The 20,962-nt window shown below is 51.4% G+C and overlaps 2 protein-coding genes across 3 annotated transcripts in view; both read right to left on the bottom strand.

Moving 5' to 3' along the window:
* The window catches only part of LOC135515266 (parathyroid hormone-related protein-like), a 30,758-nt gene extending 15,529 nt beyond the window's left edge, over nt 1-15,229 (bottom strand). Inside the window, exons 1-3 of one of the 2 annotated variants that reach the window (XM_064938966.1) lie at nt 14,957-15,229; nt 14,702-14,777; nt 13,983-14,104 (exon numbers count right to left, since the gene is read on the bottom strand). In XM_064938966.1, coding sequence (XP_064795038.1) covers nt 13,983-14,089 — 107 coding nt within the window. In that variant the 5' untranslated portion in view covers nt 14,090-14,104; nt 14,702-14,777; nt 14,957-15,229. Of the gene's footprint in view, nt 1-13,982; nt 14,105-14,701 lie in introns of both variants that reach the window. The other variant, XM_064938965.1, reaches the window with a different exon arrangement.
* The window catches only part of LOC135515598 (uncharacterized protein KIAA0930 homolog), a 504,429-nt gene that overhangs the window by 227,863 nt on the left and 255,604 nt on the right, over nt 1-20,962 (bottom strand). The gene's annotated exons all lie outside the window — the stretch shown is intronic.

Raw genomic sequence — 20,962 nt, 5'->3', positions numbered from 1 at the left:
TGACCACTAGGACCAGTTAGTGTCAGGTATGTCCAAGCTGACTGACCACTAGGACCAGTTAGTGTCAGGTATGTCCAAGCTGACCACTAGGGCCAGTTAGTGTCAGGTATGTCCAAGCTGACCACTAGGACCAGTTAGTGTCAGGTATGTCCAAGCTGACCACTAGGGCCAGTTAGTGTCAGGTATGTCCAAGCTGACCATTAGGACCAGTTAGTGTCAGGTATGTCCAAGCTGACCACTAGGGCCAGTTAGTGTCAGGTATGTCCAAGCTGACCACTAGGACCAGTTAGTGTCAGGTATGTCCAAGCTGACCACCAGGGCCAGTTAGTGTCAGGTATGTCCAAGCTGACCACTAGGGCCAGTTAGTGTCAGGTATGTCCAAGCTGACCACTAGGACCAGTTAGTGTCAGGTATGTCCAAGCTGACCACTAAGACCAGTTAGTGTCAGGTATGTCCAAGCTGACCACTAGGACCAGTTAGTGTCAGGTATGTCCAAGCTGACCACTAAGACCAGTTAGTGTCAGGTATGTCCAAGCTGACCACTAGGACCAGTTAGTGTCAGGTATGTCCAAGCTGACCACTAGGGCCAGTTAGTGTCAGGTATGTCCAAGCTGACCACTAGGACCAGTTAGTGTCAGGTATGTCCAAGCTGACCACTAGGGCCAGTTAGTGTCAGGTATATCCAAGCTGACCACTTGGACCAGTTAGTGTCAGGTATGTTCAAGCTGACCACTAAGACCAGTTAGTGTCAGGTATGTCCAAGCTGACCACTAGGACCAGTTAGTGTCAGGTATGTCCAAGCTGACCACTAGGGCCAGTTAGTGTCAGGTATGTCCAAGCTGACCACTAGGACCAGTTAGTGTCAGGTATGTTCAAGCTGACCACTAGGACCAGTTAGTGTCAGGTATGTCCAAGCTGACCACTAGGGCCAGTTAGTGTCAGGTATGTCCAAGCTGTGTCCTGACCACTAGGGCCAGTTAGTGTCAGGTATATCCAAGCTGTGTCCTGACCACTAGGGCCAGTTAGTCCAAGCTGACCACTAGGGCCAGTTAGTGTCAGGTATGTCCAAGCTGTGTCCTGACCACTAGGACCAGTTAGTGTCAGGTATATCCAAGCTGTGTCCTGACCACTAGGGCCAGTTAGTGTCAGGTATATCCAAGCTGTGTCCTGACCACTAGGGCCAGTTAGTGTCAGGTATATCCAAGCTGACCACTAGGGCCAGTTAGTGTCAGGTATGTCCAAGCTGTGTCCTGACCACTAGGGCCAGTTAGTGTCAGGTATATCCAAGCTGACCACTAGGGCCAGTTAGTGTCAGGTATGTCCAAGCTGACCACTAGGGCCAGTTAGTGTCAGGTATGTCCAAGCTGACCACTAGGACCAGTTAGTGTCAGGTATGTCCAAGCTGACCACTAGGGCCAGTTAGTGTCAGGTATGTCCAAGCTGTGTCCTGACCACTAGGGCCAGTTAGTGTCAGGTATATCCAAGCTGTGTCCTGACCACTAGGACCAGTTAGTGTCAGGTATATCCAAGCTGTGTCCTGACCACTAGGGCCAGTTAGTGTCAGGTATATCCAAGCTGTGTCCTGACCACTAGGGCCAGTTTGTGTCAGGTATGTCCAAGCTGTGTCCTGACCACTAGGACCAGTTAGTGTCAGGTATGTCCAAGCTGACCACTAGGGCCAGTTAGTGTCAGGTCCAAGCTGACCACTAGGGCCAGTTATGTCAGGTCCAAGCTGACCACTAGGGCCAGTTAGTGTCAGGTATGTCCAAGCTGACCACTAGGGCCAGTTAGTGTCAGGTATATCCAAGCTGACCACTAGGGCCAGTTAGTGTCAGGTATGTCCAAGCTGACCACTAGGACCAGTTAGTGTCAGGTATATCCAAGCTGACCACTAGGGCCAGTTAGTGTCAGGTATGTCCAAGGGCCAGTTAGTGTCAGGTGACCACTAGGGCCAGTTAGTGTCAGGTATATCCAAGCTGACCACTAGGGCCAGTTAGTGTCAGGTATGTCCAACTAGGACTGACCACTAGGGCCAGTTAGTGTCAGGTATATCCAAGCTGACCACTAGGGCCAGTTAGTGTCAGGTATCCAAGTCCAAGCTGTGTCCTGACCACTAGGGCCAGTTAGTGTCAGGTATATCCAAGCTGACCACTAGGGCCAGTTAGTGTCAGGTATGTCCAAGCTGACCACTAGGGCCAGTTAGTGTCAGGTATATCCAAGCTGTGTCCTGACCACTAGGGCCAGTTAGTGTCAGGTATATCCAAGCTGACCACTAGGGCCAGTTAGTGTCAGGTATGTCCAAGCTGACCACTAGGGCCAGTTAGTGTCAGGTATGTCCAAGCTGACCACTAGGGCCAGTTAGTGTCAGGTATGTCCAAGCTGTGTCCTGACCACTAGGGCCAGTTCCTTTTACATAACAGTAAAACCATTGAATAGTATCCATCATCACACTAAAACTGAAAACATCATGAAAAGTAATATTCTCAATTATTTTCCTTAGAAAAGATTAACATTAGATCAAGGAAAAAACTGGTCACATAATTTATTAATTTCTCCAAGTTCTTCCAAAGCCACGGAGCAGATATTTACTTGTCCCAGTGCAATAATATCCTGGTAAGAGACTACCTCCCGTACAGAGAGATGTTTGAAAGGAGCTGTGTTTATAATACATACAGACATTTCCTGTGATTCTCAGGGAGAGTGAGGCAGGGAACCGAACAGGCTTGGTCTTTGAAAAACGATCTCCCTGTTGTTTTTTTTTTAACCTTTAATAAAGCCCAACATCAAACACTCCCCAAGGCACAACTAGAAGAGAGGAAGGAGGGGAAGAGAGGAAAACATTAAGAAAAAAAAGGGGCTGGATACATCCTGATGTGGCACGATTCCAACAGAACAGACCTCCTTGTCTTGGCCTACCTGATGATAATTGTTTCTCTGTGCGGGGTAACGGGGGGGGGGGGAAAGGGGGCAGAGGGAACGAGAGAACGAAATAGTACACTGTGTTTACTCCTACCCACTAGATGTGTCATTTCTCTGCTCTGTCTGATTGAAGCTCTATCCAAACCTTGGCAGACAGTTTGCTAAAGCTTTAATTTGGCTCCTGATGCTTGGTGGCCCAGGTCCAACACTATTGTTAGGCTGAGTCCTGACTCCTAAAGCTTGGTGGCCCAGGTCCAACACTATCGTTAGGGTGAGTCCTGACTCCTAAAGCTTGGTGGCCCAGGTCCAACACTATCGTTAGGGTGAGTCCTGACTCCTAAAGCTTGGTGGCCCAGGTCCAACACTATCGTTAGGGTGAGTCCTGACTCCTAAAGCTTGGTGGCCCAGGTCCAACACTATCGTTAGGGTGAGTCCTGACTCCTAAAGCTTGGTGGCCCAGGTCCAACACTATCGTTAGGGTGAGTCCTGACTCCTAAAGCTTGGTGGCCCAGGTCCAACACTATCGTTAGGGTGAGTCCTGACTCCTAAAGCTTGGTGGCCCAGGTCCAACACTATCGTTAGGGTGAGTCCTGACTCCTAAAGCTTGGTGGCCCAGGTCCAACACTATCGTTAGGGTGAGTCCTGACTCCTAAAGCTTGGTGGCCCAGGTCCAACACTATCGTTAGGGTGAGTCCTGACTCCTAAAGCTTGGTGGCCCAGGTCCAACACTATCGTTAGGGTGAGTCCTGACTCCTAAAGCTTGGTGGCCCAGGTCCAACACTATCGTTAGGGTGAGTCCTGGCTCCTGATGCTTGGTGGCCCAGGTCCAACACTATCGTTAGGGTGAGTCCTGACTCCTAAAGCTTGGTGGCCCAGGTCCAACACTATCGTTAGGGTGAGTCCTGACTCCTAAAGCTTGGTGGCCCAGGTCCAACACTATCGTTAGGGTGAGTCCTGACTCCTAAAGCTTGGTGGCCCAGGTCCAACACTATCGTTAGGGTGAGTCCTGACTCCTAAAGCTTGGTGGCCCAGGTCCAACACTATCGTTAGGGTGAGTCCTGACTCCTAAAGCTTGGTGGCCCAGGTCCAACACTATCGTTAGGGTGAGTCCTGACTCCTAAAGCTTGGTGGCCCAGGTCCAACACTATCGTTAGGGTGAGTCCTGACTCCTAAAGCTTGGTGGCCCAGGTCCAACACTATCGTTAGGGTGAGTCCTGACTCCTAAAGCTTGGTGGCCCAGGTCCAACACTATCGTTAGGGTGAGTCCTGACTCCTAAAGCTTGGTGGCCCAGGTCCAACACTATCGTTAGGGTGAGTCCTGACTCCTAAAGCTTGGTGGCCCAGGTCCAACACTATCGTTAGGGTGAGTCCTGACTCCTAAAGCTTGGTGGCCCAGGTCCAACACTATCGTTAGGGTGAGTCCTGGCTCCTGATGCTTGGTGGCCCAGGTCCAACACTATCGTTAGGGTGAGTCCTGACTCCTAAAGCTTGGTGGCCCAGGTCCAACACTATCGTTAGGGTGAGTCCTGACTCCTAAAGCTTGGTGGCCCAGGTCCAACACTATCGTTAGGCTGAGTCCTGACTCCTAAAGCTTGGTGGCCCAGGTCCAACACTATCGTTAGGGTGAGTCCTGACTCCTAAAGCTTGGTGGCCCAGGTCCAACACTATCGTTAGGCTGAGTCCTGACTCCTAAAGCTTGGTGGCCCAGGTCCAACACTATCGTTAGGGTGAGTCCTGACTCCTAAAGCTTGGTGGCCCAGGTCCAACACTATCGTTAGGGTGAGTCCTGACTCCTAAAGCTTGGTGGCCCAGGTCCAACACTATCGTTAGGGTGAGTCCTGACTCCTAAAGCTTGGTGGCCCAGGTCCAACACTATCGTTAGGGTGAGTCCTGACTCCTAAAGCTTGGTGGCCCAGGTCCAACACTATCGTTAGGGTGAGTCCTGACTCCTAAAGCTTGGTGGCCCAGGTCCAACACTATCGTTAGGCTGAGTCCTGACTCCTAAAGCTTGGTGGCCCAGGTCCAACACTATCGTTAGGGTGAGTCCTGACTCCTAAAGCTTGGTGGCCCAGGTCCAACACTATCGTTAGGGTGAGTCCTGACTCCTAAAGCTTGGTGGCCCAGGTCCAACACTATCGTTAGGGTGAGTCCTGACTCCTAAAGCTTGGTGGCCCAGGTCCAACACTATCGTTAGGGTGAGTCCTGACTCCTAAAGCTTGGTGGCCCAGGTCCAACACTATCATTAGGGTGAGTCCTGACTCCTAAAGCTTGGTGGCCCAGGTCCAACACTATCGTTAGGGTGAGTCCTGACTCCTAAAGCTTGGTGGCCCAGGTCCAACACTATCGTTAGGGTGAGTCCTGACTCCTAAAGCTTGGTGGCCCAGGTCCAACACTATCGTTAGGGTGAGTCCTGACTCCTAAAGCTTGGTGGCCCAGGTCCAACACTATCGTTAGGGTGAGTCCTGACTCCTAAAGCTTGGTGGCCCAGGTCCAACACTATCGTTAGGGTGAGTCCTGACTCCTAAAGCTTGGTGGCCCAGGTCCAACACTATCGTTAGGGTGAGTCCTGACTCCTAAAGCTTGGTGGCCCAGGTCCAACACTATCGTTAGGGTGAGTCCTGACTCCTAAAGCTTGGTGGCCCAGGTCCAACACTATCGTTAGGGTGAGTCCTGACTCCTAAAGCTTGGTGGCCCAGGTCCAACACTATCGTTAGGGTGAGTCCTGACTCCTAAAGCTTGGTGGCCCAGGTCCAACACTATCGTTAGGGTGAGTCCTGACTCCTAAAGCTTGGTGGCCCAGGTCCAACACTATCGTTAGGGTGAGTCCTGACTCCTAAAGCTTGGTGGCCCAGGTCCAACACTATCGTTAGGGTGAGTCCTGGCTCCTGATGCTTGGTGGCCCAGGTCCAACACTATCGTTAGGGTGAGTCCTGACTCCTAAAGCTTGGTGGCCCAGGTCCAACACTATCGTTAGGGTGAGTCCTGACTCCTAAAGCTTGGTGGCCCAGGTCCAACACTATCGTTAGGGTGAGTCCTGACTCCTAAAGCTTGGTGGCCCAGGTCCAACACTATCGTTAGGGTGAGTCCTGACTCCTAAAGCTTGGTGGCCCAGGTCCAACACTATCGTTAGGGTGAGTCCTGACTCCTAAAGCTTGGTGGCCCAGGTCCAACACTATCGTTAGGGTGAGTCCTGACTCCTAAAGCTTGGTGGCCCAGGTCCAACACTATCGTTAGGGTGAGTCCTGACTCCTAAAGCTTGGTGGCCCAGGTCCAACACTATCGTTAGGGTGAGTCCTGACTCCTAAAGCTTGGTGGCCCAGGTCCAACACTATCGTTAGGGTGAGTCCTGACTCCTAAAGCTTGGTGGCCCAGGTCCAACACTATCGTTAGGGTGAGTCCTGACTCCTAAAGCTTGGTGGCCCAGGTCCAACACTATCGTTAGGGTGAGTCCTGACTCCTAAAGCTTGGTGGCCCAGGTCCAACACTATCGTTAGGGTGAGTCCTGGCTCCTGATGCTTGGTGGCCCAGGTCCAACACTATCGTTAGGGTGAGTCCTGACTCCTAAAGCTTGGTGGCCCAGGTCCAACACTATCGTTAGGGTGAGTCCTGACTCCTAAAGCTTGGTGGCCCAGGTCCAACACTATCGTTAGGCTGAGTCCTGACTCCTAAAGCTTGGTGGCCCAGGTCCAACACTATCGTTAGGGTGAGTCCTGACTCCTAAAGCTTGGTGGCCCAGGTCCAACACTATCGTTAGGGTGAGTCCTGACTCCTAAAGCTTGGTGGCCCAGGTCCAACACTATCGTTAGGGTGAGTCCTGACTCCTAAAGCTTGGTGGCCCAGGTCCAACACTATCGTTAGGGTGAGTCCTGACTCCTAAAGCTTGGTGGCCCAGGTCCAACACTATCGTTAGGGTGAGTCCTGACTCCTAAAGCTTGGTGGCCCAGGTCCAACACTATCGTTAGGGTGAGTCCTGACTCCTAAAGCTTGGTGGCCCAGGTCCAACACTATCGTTAGGCTGAGTCCTGACTCCTAAAGCTTGGTGGCCCAGGTCCAACACTATCGTTAGGGTGAGTCCTGACTCCTAAAGCTTGGTGGCCCAGGTCCAACACTATCGTTAGGGTGAGTCCTGACTCCTAAAGCTTGGTGGCCCAGGTCCAACACTATCGTTAGGGTGAGTCCTGACTCCTAAAGCTTGGTGGCCCAGGTCCAACACTATCGTTAGGGTGAGTCCTGACTCCTAAAGCTTGGTGGCCCAGGTCCAACACTATCATTAGGGTGAGTCCTGACTCCTAAAGCTTGGTGGCCCAGGTCCAACACTATCGTTAGGGTGAGTCCTGACTCCTAAAGCTTGGTGGCCCAGGTCCAACACTATCGTTAGGGTGAGTCCTGACTCCTAAAGCTTGGTGGCCCAGGTCCAACACTATCGTTAGGGTGAGTCCTGACTCCTAAAGCTTGGTGGCCCAGGTCCAACACTATTGTTAGGGTGAGTCCTGACTCCTAAAGCTTGGTGGCCCAGGTCCAACACTATCGTTAGGGTGAGTCCTGACTCCTAAAGCTTGGTGGCCCAGGTCCAACACTATCGTTAGGGTGAGTCCTGACTCCTAAAACTTGGTGGCCCAGGTCCAACACTATCGTTAGGGTGAGTCCTGACTCCTAAAGCTTGGTGGCCCAGGTCCAACACTATCGTTAGGGTGAGTCCTGACTCCTAAAGCTTGGTGGCTGGGTTCCAATACATTTGATTGACTCAGTGTTTGTCCTATTTTGAAGCTGTCAACACTGTGTTTGATGTTAGCTGAGATCATACGTGGTCTGGTTAGATAGTGTGGTGGGATACAGTAACTCCATTGTTGAGGACTCAACTCTCCTTCTGGTAAAGTACATCACACAATGATAACTTGATAAAATGCTAATTTTCAGGGACAGCACAGGGTTATGCTCGGGAAACAGACAAAAAAAAAAAAAAAGCTTTCACCTTTTGTATTGTTACAATCAAATGTGATTTTATCGTGTTTAAAAAAAAATCGCAATCTTTCATTTAATTGGATGCTCCCTTACAATCCAACTCGGTTCAGATCACTGCTGACTGTTTCGTCCAGACTGTAACTACCAAACCCCACAGCTCTGTCTCCTAACAGTGAGGACCTACCAGACCCCACAGCTCTGTCTCCTAACAGTAAGGACCTACCAGACCCCACAGCTCTGTCTCCTAACAGTGAGGACCTACCAAACCCCACAGCTCTGTCTCCTAACAGTGAGGACCTACCAAACCCCACAGCTCTGTCTCCTAACAGTAAGGACCTACCAGACCCCACAGCTCTCTCTCCTAACAGTGAGGACCTACCAGACCCCACAGCTCTGTCTCCTAACAGTGAGGACCTACCAAACCCCACAGCTCTGTCTCCTAACAGTGAGGACCTACCAGACCCCACAGCTCTGTCTCCTAACAGTAAGGACCTACCAGACCCCACAGCTCTGTCTCCTAACAGTGAGGACCTACCAAACCCCACAGCTCTGTCTCCTAACAGTGAGGACCTACCAAACCCCACAGCTCTGTCTCCTAACAGTGAGGACCTACCAGACCCCACAGCTCTGTCTCCTAACAGTGAGGACCTACCAGACCCCACAGCTCTGTCTCCTAACAGTAAGGAGCTACCAGACCCCACAGCTCTGTCTCCTAACAGTGAGGAGCTACCAGACCCCACAGCTCTGTCTCCTAACAGTAAGGAGCTACCAGACCCCACAGCTCTGTCTCCTAACAGTGAGGAGCTACCAGACCCCACAGCTCTGTCTCCTAACAGTAAGGAGCTACCAGACCCCACAGCTCTGTCTCCTAACAGTGAGGAGCTACCAGACCCCACAGCTCTGTCTCCTAACAGTAAGGAGCTACCAGACCCCACAGCTCTGTCTCCTAACAGTGAGGAGCTACCAGACCCCACAGCTCTGTCTCCTAACAGTAAGGAGCTACCAGACCCCACAGCTCTGTCTCCTAACAGTGAGGACCTACCAGACCCCACAGCTCTGTCTCCTAACAGTGAGGACCTACCAGACCCCACAGCTCTGTCTCCTAACAGTAAGGACCTACCAGACCCCACAGCTCTGTCTCCTAACAGTGAGGACCTACCAGACCCCACAGCTCTGTCTCCTAACAGTGAGGACCTACCAGACCCCACAGCTCTGTCTCCTAACAGTAAGGACCTACCAGACCCCACAGCTCTGTCTCCTAACAGTGAGGACCTACCAGACCCCACAGCTCTGTCTCCTAACAGTGAGGACCTACCAGACCCCACAGCTCTGTCTCCTAACAGTGAGGAGCTACCAGACCCCACAGCTCTGTCTCCTAACCGTAAGGACCTACCAGAAACTACAGACTCATCAGGACTAACCCCCTCCTGGGTCCTACTCTACAGACGAGGGGCCCCATGAACCCTCCTGGGTCCTACTCTACAGACTCTTCAGGACTAACCCCCTCCTGGGTCCTACTCTACAGACGAGGGGCCCCATGAACCATCCTGGGTCCTACTCTACAGACGAGGGGCCCCATGAACCCTCCTGGGTCCTACTCTACAGACGAGGGGCCCCATGAACCCTCCTGGGTCCTACTCTACAGACTCATCAGGACTAACCCCCTCCTGAGTCCTACTCTACAGACTCTTCAGGACTAACCCCCTCCTGGGTCCTACTCTACAGACTCTTCAGGACTAACCCCCTCCTGGGTCCTACTCTACAGACTCTTCAGGACTAACCCCCTCCTGGGTCCTACTCTACAGACTCTTCAGGACTAACCCCCTCCTGAGTCCTACTCTACAGACTCTTCAGGACTAACCCCCTCCTGAGTCCTACTCTACAGACTCTTCAGGACTAACCCCCTCCTGGGTCCTACTCTACAGACTCTTCAGGACTAACCCCCTCCTGAGTCCTACTCTACAGACTCTTCAGGACTAACCCCCTCCTGGGTCCTACTCTACAGACTCTTCAGGACTAACCCCCTCCTGAGTCCTACTCTACAGACGAGGGGCCCCATGAACCCTCCTGGGTCCTACTCTACAGACTCTTCAGGACTAACCCCCTCCTGGGTCCTACTCTACAGACTCTTCAGGACTAACCCCCTCCTGGGTCCTACTCTACAGACTCTTCAGGACTAACCCCCTCCTGGGTCCTACTCTACAGACTCTTCAGGACTAACCCCCTCCTGGGTCCTACTCTACAGACTCTTCAGGACTAACCCCCTCCTGGGTCCTACTCTACAGACTCTTCAGGACTAACCCCCTCCTGGGTCCTACTCTACAGACGAGGGGCCCCATGAACCCTCCTGGGTCCTACTCTACAGACGAGGGGCCCCATGAACCCTCCTGGGTCCTACTCTACAGACTCTTCAGGACTAACCCCCTCCTGGGTCCTACTCTACAGACTCTTCAGGACTAACCCCCTCCTGGGTCCTACTCTACAGACTCTTCAGGACTAACCCCCTCCTGAGTCCTACTCTACAGACGAGGGGCCCCATGAACCCTCCTGGGTCCTACTCTACAGACTCTTCAGGACTAACCCCCTCCTCCTACTCTACAGACTCTTCAGGACTAACCCCCTCCTGAGTCCTACTCTACAGACGAGGGGCCCCATGAGCCCTCCTGAGTCCTACTCTACAGACGAGGGGCCCCATGAACCCGCTACTCTCTCTCTCACCGTCTGTTAGTCGCCAGGTTCAAAGCTCCCCCTAGGACGGCCCAGCAGCACCTGGTTCTAATCTCCTTTCAGACGCCCTTTTATCCCAGGAACCAGGAACAAACCTGTCAACACTGCAGCCAAATCATTGTCAGATGTTACTGCTCACACCCCTCCCTCTGAGCAGGGATGCTACCCTGATCCACTTAGATAGACACTGGTTCCATCCTGGCACCCTAGTCCCTAAAAAGTGCAATGTGCCCTGGTCAATAGTAGTGTACTATATAGGGGGTTTTCGGGTGTCATTCCAGACCAGCCATAGACTTTCTCCACATAGAGAACCTACATAGAGAACCTACATAGAGAACCTACATAGAGAACCTACATAGAGATCCTACATAGAGATCCTACATAGAGAACCTACATAGAAAACCTACATAGAGATCCTAAATAGAGATCCTACATAGAGATCCTACATAGAGAACCTACATAGAGAACCTACAGCGCCATAATATCAAGTCTCACAGATGTGTCAATGTTATGAGGCTTCACCTTTACCAGCTCTTATCCACATCCTCTCCTCGCCTCGATCTGTCTCAGAGATATTATCTGTGTCAGAGAAATTATCTGTGTCAGAGAAATTATCTGTGTCAGAGAAATTATCTGTGTCAGAGATAGTATCTGTGTCAGAGATATCATCTTTCCAAGGGGAAAAGCTCCCAGAGCATGTTTTTCATTCTGTCTCTCATGGGTTTCAAGGAGTGTGTCCAAAATGCCCCCCTATTCCCTTTCTAGTTGCCCTATGGGCCCTGGTCAGAAGTAGTACACTGCATAGGGGATAGGTTGCTGTTTGAGCCTCACTACACAGGGCTGTCGGGACTTGAAAGAGGGTTTACTCTGTTAGGCATAATATAGTTCCACCAAGAGCGCTGGGTTTAGTTTGGTCGGCCGCCTGGCCGTGCATCAGCACTATTCAACCCTCTTTATCCTGAAAGACACCAGGCAGCCAGCGGGGGCCCAGCCCAGAGATACCTGAACAACTACAACAGACCGTGAGGTAGGGAGGGAGCAGCTAGCGGGGACCCAGCCCAGAGATACCTGAACAACTACAACAGACCGTGAGGTAGGGAGGGAGCAGCTAGCGGGGGCCCAGCCCAGAGATACCTGAACAACTACAACAGACCGTGAGGTACGGAGGGAGCAGCTAGCGGGGCCCAGCCCAGAGATACCTGAACAACTACAACAGACCGTGAGGTACGGAGGGAGCAGCTAGCGGGGGCAACTACAACAGACCGTGAGGTAGGGAGGGAGCAGCTAGCGGGGGCCCAGCCCAGAGATACCTGAACAACTACAACAGACCGTGAGGTACGGAGGGAGCAGCTAGCGGGGGCCCAGCCCAGAGATACCTGAACAACTACAACAGACCGTGAGGTAGGGAGGGAGCAGCTAGCGGGGACCCAGCCCAGAGATACCTGAACAACTACAACAGACCGTGAGGTAGGGAGGGAGCAGCTAGCGGGGGCCCAGCCCAGAGATACCTGAATAACTACAACAGACCATGAGGTACGGAGGGAGCAGCTAGCGGGGGCAACTACAACATACCGTGAGGTACGGAGGGAGCAGCTAGCGGGGGCCCAGCCCAGAGATACCTGAATAACTACAACAGACCATGAGGTACGGAGGGAGCAGCTAGCGGGGGCAACTACAACATACCGTGAGGTACGGAGGGAGCAGCTAGCGGGGGCCCAGCCCAGAGATACCTGAACAACTACAACAGACCGTGAGGTAGGGAGGGAGCAGCTAGCGGGGGCCCAGCCCAGAGATACCTGAATAACTACAACAGACCATGAGGTACGGAGGGAGCAGCTAGCGGGGGCAACTACAACATACCGTGAGGTAGGGAGGGAGCAGCTAGCGGGGGCCCAGCCCAGAGATACCTGAATAACTACAACAGACCGTGAGGTACGGAGGGAGCAGCTAGCGGGGGCCCAGCCCAGAGATACCTGAACAACTACAACAGACCGTGAGGTAGGGAGGGAGCAGCTAGCGGGGGCCCAGCCCAGAGATACCTGAATAACTACAACAGACCGTGAGGTACGGAGGGAGCAGCTAGCGGGGGCCCAGCCCAGAGATACCTGAACAACTACAACAGACCGTGAGGTACGGAGGGAGCAGCTAGCGGGGACCCAGCCCAGAGATACCTGAATAACTACAACAGACCGTGAGGTACGGAGGGAGCAGCTAGCGGGGGCCCAGCCCAGAGATACCTGAACAACTACAACAGACCGTGAGGTAGGGAGGGAGCAGCTAGCGGGGGCCCAGCCCAGAGATACCTGAATAACTACAACAGACCGTGAGGTACGGAGGGATAGGTGTGAAGAGACACCAAACTAACTAACAAGCAAACAAGGACATTTCTGTTTTTAGCCGGTGGTCCAAAACCCCCTGCATGGCTAGGAGAGGAGAGGAGGAGGGGAGGAGGGAAGAGGCGAGGAGGGGGGACCCCCGGGGGGGAGACCGCCTAAGACGGCCCAAAGCGGCCCTAAACGAGTGCTTGGGAACTGGCGGGAGGGAAGGAGGGTGGTTGTGGGGATTTGACTCGCTTTATCACAGAGGGCTTTTTACCTCTCTCTCTCTCTCCCTCTTCCCCCCTCTCTCGCTCTCCCTCTCTCTCTCTCTTTCCTCTCTCTCTCTCTCTCTTACTCTCTTTCTCTTACTCTTTCCCTCTTCCCCCCTCTCCCCCTCCCTCCCTCTCTACCCCTCTCTCCCTCTCTCTCTCTCTCTACCCCCCCCTCTCTCTCCCTAAGTACACACACAGGTGGGTGAACTCTATCTAAACAGCTGGCGGCACGGTCCACAAATGAGCACATTTTCCAGCCTGTTAGAGGCACCACTGCCTCGCCCCCCCACCATGAGACACTACTTTAATACGGAATAAAACAAATACCAATAAAAAATACATTCTAATATTAATTAAAATAATATTACAAATCAATAAAACAAATACTATTAAAAAATACATTCTAATATTAATAATTAAAATAATATTACAAATCAATAAAACAAATACTAATAAAAAATACATTATAATATTAATAATAATTCAAATAATATTACAAATTAATAAAACAAATACTAATAAAAAATACATTATAATATTAATAATCATTAAAATAATATTACAAATCAATAAAACAAATAAGAAAATGATTTTTTTAAATAAAGATTTGATTATTAGTAATAACAATATGGGGAAACTAATTTATGTGACTAATATTCCCATTCTCTGCTTCTTTTAATATTGATTGACGACCGTGACGAACTTGATGGATATACTTGTCAAAGTAAAACAAAAACAGAAAAGGAGCGTTGAAGTAAATGTGTATTATGAAATAGGAACTTACATCCTGTTGGCGAGCCCATCGATTGGCCGTCCGTAGTGAGGAACAGGGGAACACAGTAAGAACACAGCGAAGCACCACTGCTGTACGACTCTCCTCGACCACAACATCTTGGACGAAGTCTGCTGCAAACAACAACAACGAAATGCTGCATTTAAAATGCGGAATAACATCTCATATTATGAGATTATTACAAAGTATCGTTCAAAACACAACCAAACTTTACAGATAAAATATATTTATTTTAATTATTGAAATGTGGAATATTCATTAGCCCGTTTTTTTTTTTTGGTGGGCGGGCAGGGGGACTTATTTTCAAGACAGATTTTTCAAAGCTATGAAATATCCCTGTGTTTATATATTTCTATGTCTTCTACAACAACAACAACAACAACAAAAAAAACACACAATCTGTAATGTTATTCCTGTTGAATAACTGTAAACAGACAACGCTGGTATTGATTTAAACCACAGTATATTAATAAGGGGAGAGTCTCCACCAACGGGTCTCTACATAGTTCCTGCAGGAAAACGTTCCTGCCAGTTCTACAGACCTCAGCAGCTCTACTGAACTCAAACTAGAACCAGACCCAGCATGTCTCTATCTCAGCTCATCAACCATTCCACCAAGTCCACTTTACCACAACAAAAAAACCCTGCTCAGTTGGATTACATTCAACCCCCGCCAGAGGAGACGAAGACGAGAGGAGATTGGTTCTTACTTGTCCCGCAGTACGTCTGGTCAGTCTTGTCCTCTGACCCCCCCAGAAGAGAGAGAACTCTCTCCAAGATTCCAGGCTGGAGGGGGGAAATAAAACGAAGAAACCCAAGAGTGGTTAAAGGTCAATCCAGGTGGTTTATGGTCTGTTAAAACAGAGAGGACAGGGAAAAAACCCCAAGATGACTGAGATCCAAAGTCCTAAACTGTCCTTCTCTTCCCTCCTGATCTCCAACACGCCTCTTACAGTCCAACTTACTTTTCTCAACTCTTTGTTTCCAAATCGTCTCAATTGGAAGTAAAAGCCAAAGCTCAAAGTGATCCAGTGAGAGGGTTGTTTGGAGTTGGTCTCAGAGCAGAGTTGTGCTCCAGGTGTTGCTGCTTCCTGCTGAATTTGTATTTCCCTGTGAGTCCGTTCCTCTCTACCGCTCCTAGTAGTTCTGTCCTCTTCTCCTACAGTTGTGCTCTGCAGTCTGCAGTGGTAGTTCTGTCCTGCTCTAGTTATAGAGGCTGTGGAGCCGGCTGAGGCTGCAGCTGGAGTCAGAGTGGTGGGAAAGTTTTCAGCAGCTCTCTCTCTCTCTCTCTCTCTCTCTCTCTCTCTCTCTCTCTCTCTCTCTCTCTCTCTCTCTCTCTCTCTCTCTCAGTGGGCCTCAGCAGCTCTCTCTCTCTCTCTCAGTGGGCCTCAGCAGCTCTCTCTCTCTCTCTCTCTCTCCCCTCTCTCTCTCTCTGTGTCTGAGCAGGTCTCCCTCTCTCTCTGTGTGTTTCTGAACAAGTCTCTATCTCTCTCTCTCTCTCTCTCTCTCTCTCTCTCTCTCTCTCTCTCTCTCAGTGGGCCTCAGCAGCTCTCTCTCTCTCTCTCTCTCTCTCTCTCTCTCAATTCAATTCAATTCAATTCAAGGGGCTTTATTGGCATGGGTAACATGTGTTAACATTGCCAAAGCAAGTAAGGTAGATAAGACACTCTCTCTCAGTGTCTGAGCAGGTCTCACTCTCCCTGTGTGTGTCTGAGCAAGTCTCTCTCTCTCTCTCTCTCTCTCTCTCTCTCTCTCAGTGTCTGAGCAGGTCTCCCTCTCTCTCTTTCTCTCTCTCTCTCTCTCTTTTTTCTCTCTCTGTGTGTCTGAGCAGGTCTCACTCTCCCTGTGTGTGTCTGAGCAGGTCTCTCTCTCTCAGTGTCTGAGCAGGTCTCCCTCTCTCTCTCTCTCTCTCTCTTTTTCTCTCTCTGTGTGTCTGAGCAGGTCTCTCTCTCTCCTCTCTCTGTGTGTCTGAGCAAGTCTCTATCTCTCTCTGTGTGTCTGTGCAGGTCTCACTCTACCTGTGTATGTCTGAGCAGGTCTCTCTCTCTCTCTCTCTCTCTTTCTCTCTCTCTCTGTCTGTCTGAGCAGGTCTCTCAGTCTGTGTGTCTGAGCAGGTCTCACTCTACCTGTGTATGTCTGAGCAGGTCTCTCTCTCTCTCTCTCTCTCTCTATCTCTTTCTCTCTCTCTCTCTGTCTGAGCAGGTCTCTCAGTCTGTGTGTCTGAGCAGGTCTCTCTCTCTCCCTGTGTGTGTCTGAGCAGGTCTCTCTCTCTTTCTGTGTGTCTTAGCAGGTCTCTCTCTCTCTCTTTCTCTCTCTGTCTGTCTGAGCAGGTCTCTCAGTCTGTGTGTCTGAGCAGGTCTCTCTCTGTGTGTGTCTGAGCAGGTCTCTCTCTCTTTCTGTGTGTCTTAGCAGGTCTCTCTCTCTTTCTCTCTCTGTCTGTCTGAGCAGGTCTCTCAGTCTGTGTGTCTGAGCAGGTCTCTCTCTGTGTGTGTCTGAGCAGGTCTCTCTCTCTCTTTCTGTGTGTCTTAGCAGGTCTCTCCCTCTCTCTTTCTCTCTCTGTCTGTCTGAGCAGGTCTCTCAGTCTGTGTGTCTGAGCAGGTCTCTCTCTGTGTGTGTCTGAGCAGGTCTCTCTCTCTCTTTCTGTGTGTCTTAGCAGGTCTCTCTCTCAGTCTCTGTGTCTGAGCAGGTCTCTCTCTCTCTCTCTCTGTGTCTGAGCAGGTCTCTCTCTCTCTCTCTCTGTGTCTTAGCAGGTCTCTCCCTCTCTCTTTCTCTCTCTGTCTGTCTGAGCAGGTCTCTCAGTCTGTGTGTCTGAGCAGGTCTCTCTCTGTGTGTGTCTGAGCAGGTCTCTCTCTCTCTTTCTGTGTGTCTTAGCAGGTCTCTCCCTCTCTCTTTCTCTCTCTGTCTGTCTGAGCAGGTCTCTCAGTCTGTGTGTCTGAGCAGGTCTCTCTCTGTGTGTGTCTGAGCAGGTCTCTCTCTCTCTCTGTGTCTGAGCAGGTCTCTCTCTGTGTGTGTCTGAGCAGGTCTCTCTCTGTGTGTGTCTGAGCAGGTCTCTCTCTGTGTCTGAGCAGGTCTCTCCCTCTCTCCCTCTGTGTCTGAGCAGGTCTCTCTCTGTGTGTGTCTGAGCAGGTCTCTCTCTGTGTCTGAGCAGGTCTCTCCCTCTCTCCCTCTGTGTCTGAGCAGGTCTCTCTCTGTGTGTGTCTGAGCAGGTCTCTCAGTCTGTGTGTCTTAGCAGGTCTCTCTCTCTCTCTGTGTCTGAGCAGGTCAGGAACAGGAGGGGATTATAGGAGGCAGTGTCCACCCGCACCATGACTCTCACTGCCTGCCCTTTCTCGCTGTGTGGAGTCAACTTCTCTGTGTGTGTGTTTTCATGAAAGAGAGAGCATTTCAGAGAAGGTTAAGAGAGAGCGAGTAGGAGAAAGTCAGAGAGAGAGACAGAGAGAGAGAGAGTGAGACAGAGCGAGAGAGAGAATGGAGGGGGATGGAAAATCAGAGAAGTGAATGGTGGCAAGAAGGTGGCGCCCAAGCAGCACAAGCAGCAACCCTCCACACAGCAGTTAAACAGACAGGCAGGGAGGGGGGCAGTTAGACAGGCAGGCAGGGAGGGAGGCAGTTAGACAGGCAGGCAGGAAGGGAGGCAGTTAGACAGGCAGGCAGGGAGGGAGGCAGTTAGACAGGCAGGCAGGGAGGGAGGCAGTTAGACAGGCAGGTAGGGAGGGAGGCAGTTAAACAGGCAGGCAGTTAGACAGACAGACAGACAGGCAGTTAGACAGACAGGCAGACAAACAGACAGACAGACAGACAGGCAGGCAGGCAGTTAGACAGACAGGCAGTTAGACAGGCAGGCAGGGAGGGAGGCAGTTAGACAGGCAGGCATACAGACAGACAGGCAGGCAGGCAGGCAGGCAGTTAGACAGACAGGCAGTTAGACAGGCAGGCAGTTAGACAGGCAGGTAGTTAGGCAGGCAGTTAGACAGGCAGGTAGTTAGACAGACAGGCAGGGAGGGAGGCAGTTAGATACGCAGGCAGTTAGACAGACGGACAGATAGACAGTTAGACAGGCAGGCAGTTAGACAGGCAGGCAGTTAGACAGACAGGCAGGCAGTTAGACAGGCAGGCAGACAGACAGACAGGCAGGCAGTTAGACAGGCAGGCAGAGGATAGACAGACAGACAGACAGGCAGACCTATAGTAAACAGGCAGGCAGGACAGGCAGACCTATAGAGAGTAGAGCTGCAGGACTGAGGAGAGATATAGAGAATAGAGCAGCAGGACTGGAGGGATGTAGAGGATAGAGCAGCAGGACTGAGGAGGATATAGAGGATAGAGCAGCAGGACTGTAGGGATATAGAGGATAGAGCAGCAGGACTGTAGGGATATAGAGGATAGAGCAGCAGGACTGGAGGAGGGATGTAGAGGATAGAGCAGCAGGACTGGAGGGATATAGAGGATAGAGCAGCAGGACTGGAGGAGGGATATAGAGGATAGAACAGCAGGACTGGAGGAGGGATATAGAGGATAGAGCAGCAGGACTGGAGGAGGGAAATAGAGGATAGAGCAGCAGGACTGGAGGAGGGATATAGAGGATAGAGCAGCAGGACTGGTGGGATATAGAGGATAGAGCAGCAGGACTGGAGGAGGAATATAGAGGATAGAGCAGCGGTACTGTGGTAGGGATATAGAAGATAGAGCAGCAGGACTGGAGGAGGGATATAGGAGCAGCAGGATATAGAGGATAGAGCAGCAGGACTGGAGGAGGGATATAGAGGATAGAGCAGGGAGAGGATAGAGCAGGACTGGAGGAGGGATATAGAGGATAGAGCAGCAGGACTGGAGGAGGGATAGAGCAGCAGGACTGGAGGAGGATAGAGCAGCAGGACTGGAGGAGGGATATAGAGGATAGAGCAGCAGGACTGGGGATATATAGAGGATAGAGCAGCAGGACTGGAGGAGGATATAGAGGATAGAGCAGCAGGACTGGAGGGATACTGTGGATAGGGATACTGGAGGAGGGATATAGAGGATAGAGCAGCAGGACTGTGGGAGGGATATAGAGGATAGAGCAGCAGGACTGGGGAGGGATATAGAGGATAGAGCAGCAGGACTGGAGGAGGGATATAGGGATAGAGCAGCAGGACTGGGGAGGGATATAGAGGATAGAGCAGCAGGACTGGAGGAGGGATATAGAGGATAGAGGATGGAGGAGGGATATAGAGGATAGAGCAGCAGGACTGGAGGAGGGATAGAGAGCAGGACTAGAGGGATATAGAGGATAGAGCAGGACTGGAGGAGGGATATAGAGGATAGAGCAGCAGGACTGGAGGAGGGATATAGAGGATAGAGCAGCAGGACTGGAGGAGGGATATAGAGGATAGAGCAGCAGGACTGATATAGCAGCAGGACTGGAGGAGGGATGGGGATAGAGCAGCAGGACTGGAGGAGGGATATAGAGGATAGAGCAGCAGGACTGGAGGAGGATAGAGCAGAGCAGGACTGGAGGAGGGATATAGAGGATAGAGCAGCAGGACTGGAGGAGGGATATAGAGGATAGAGCAGCAGGACTGGGGAGGGATATAGAGGATAGAGCAGCAGGACTGGAGGAGGGATATAGAGGATAGAGCAGCAGGACTGGGGAGGGAGACTAGAGCAGCAGGACTGGAGGAGGGATATAGAGGATAGAGCAGCAGGACTGGAGGAGGGATATAGAGGATAGAGCAGCAGGACTGGAGGAGGGATATAGAGGATAGAGCAGCAGGACTGGAGGAGGGATATAGAGGATAGAGCAGCATAGAGCAGCAGGACTGGATATAGAGGATAGATGGAGGAGGGATAGGATAGAGCAGCAGGACTGGAGGAGGGATATAGAGGATAGAGCAGCAGGACTGGAGGAGGGATAGCTGGAGAGGATAGAGCAGCAGGACTAGAGGATAGAGCAGCAGGACTGGAGGGATATAGAGGATAGAGCAGCAGGACTGGAGGGGGATATAGAGGATAGAGCAGCAGGACTGGAGGAGGGATATACTGGAGGATAGAGGATAGAGCAGCAGGACTGGAGGAGGGATATAGAGATAGAGCAGCAGGACTGGAGGAGGGATATAGAGGATAGAGCAGCAGGACTGGAGGAGGGATATAGAGGATAGAGCAGCAGGACTGGAGGAGGGATATAGAGGATAGAGCAGCAGGACTGGAGGAGGGATATAGAGGATAGAGCAGCAGGACTAGGAGGGATATAGAGGATAGAGCAGGACTGGATAGAGGATAGCAGGGACTGGAGGAGGGATATAGAGGATAGAGCAGCAGGACTGGAGGAGGGATATAGAGGATAGAGCAGCAGGACTGGAGGAGGGATATAGAGGATAGAGCAGCAGGATAGAGGGATATAGAGGATAGAGCAGCAGGACTGGGAGGAGGGATATAGAGGATAGAGCAGCAGGACTGGAGGGAGGGATATAGAGGATAGAGCAGCAGGACTGGAGGGAGGGATATATAGAGGATGGAGATGTAGAGGATAGCAGCAGGACTGGGGAGGGATATAGAGGGACTGGAGGAGGGATATAGAGGATAGCAGCAGACTGGAGGAGGGATATAGAGGATAGAGCAGCAGGACTGGAGGAGGGATATAGAGGATAGAGCAGCAGGACTGGAGGATATAGAGGATAGAGCAGCAGGACTAGATATAGGATAGAGCACTGGAGGAGGGATATAGAGGATAGAGCAGCAGGACTGGAGGAGGGATAGAGCAGCAGGACTGGAGAGGATAGAGCAGCAGGACTGGAGGGATATAGGGATATAGCAGGACTAGATAGCAGCAGGACTGGAGGGGGATATAGAGGATAGAGCAGCAGGACTGGAGGGATATAGATAGATGGAGGAGGGATATAGCAGCAGGACTGGAGGAGGGATATAGAGGATAGAGCAGCAGGACTGGAGGAGGGATATAGAGATAGAGCAGGACTGGAGGGGGATATAGAGGA

This window comes from Oncorhynchus masou, chromosome 27 (assembly GCF_036934945.1).
Source record: "Oncorhynchus masou masou isolate Uvic2021 chromosome 27, UVic_Omas_1.1, whole genome shotgun sequence".
Lineage (NCBI taxonomy): Eukaryota > Metazoa > Chordata > Actinopteri > Salmoniformes > Salmonidae > Oncorhynchus > Oncorhynchus masou.
This window is presented reverse-complemented; position numbering and strand designations above follow the sequence as displayed.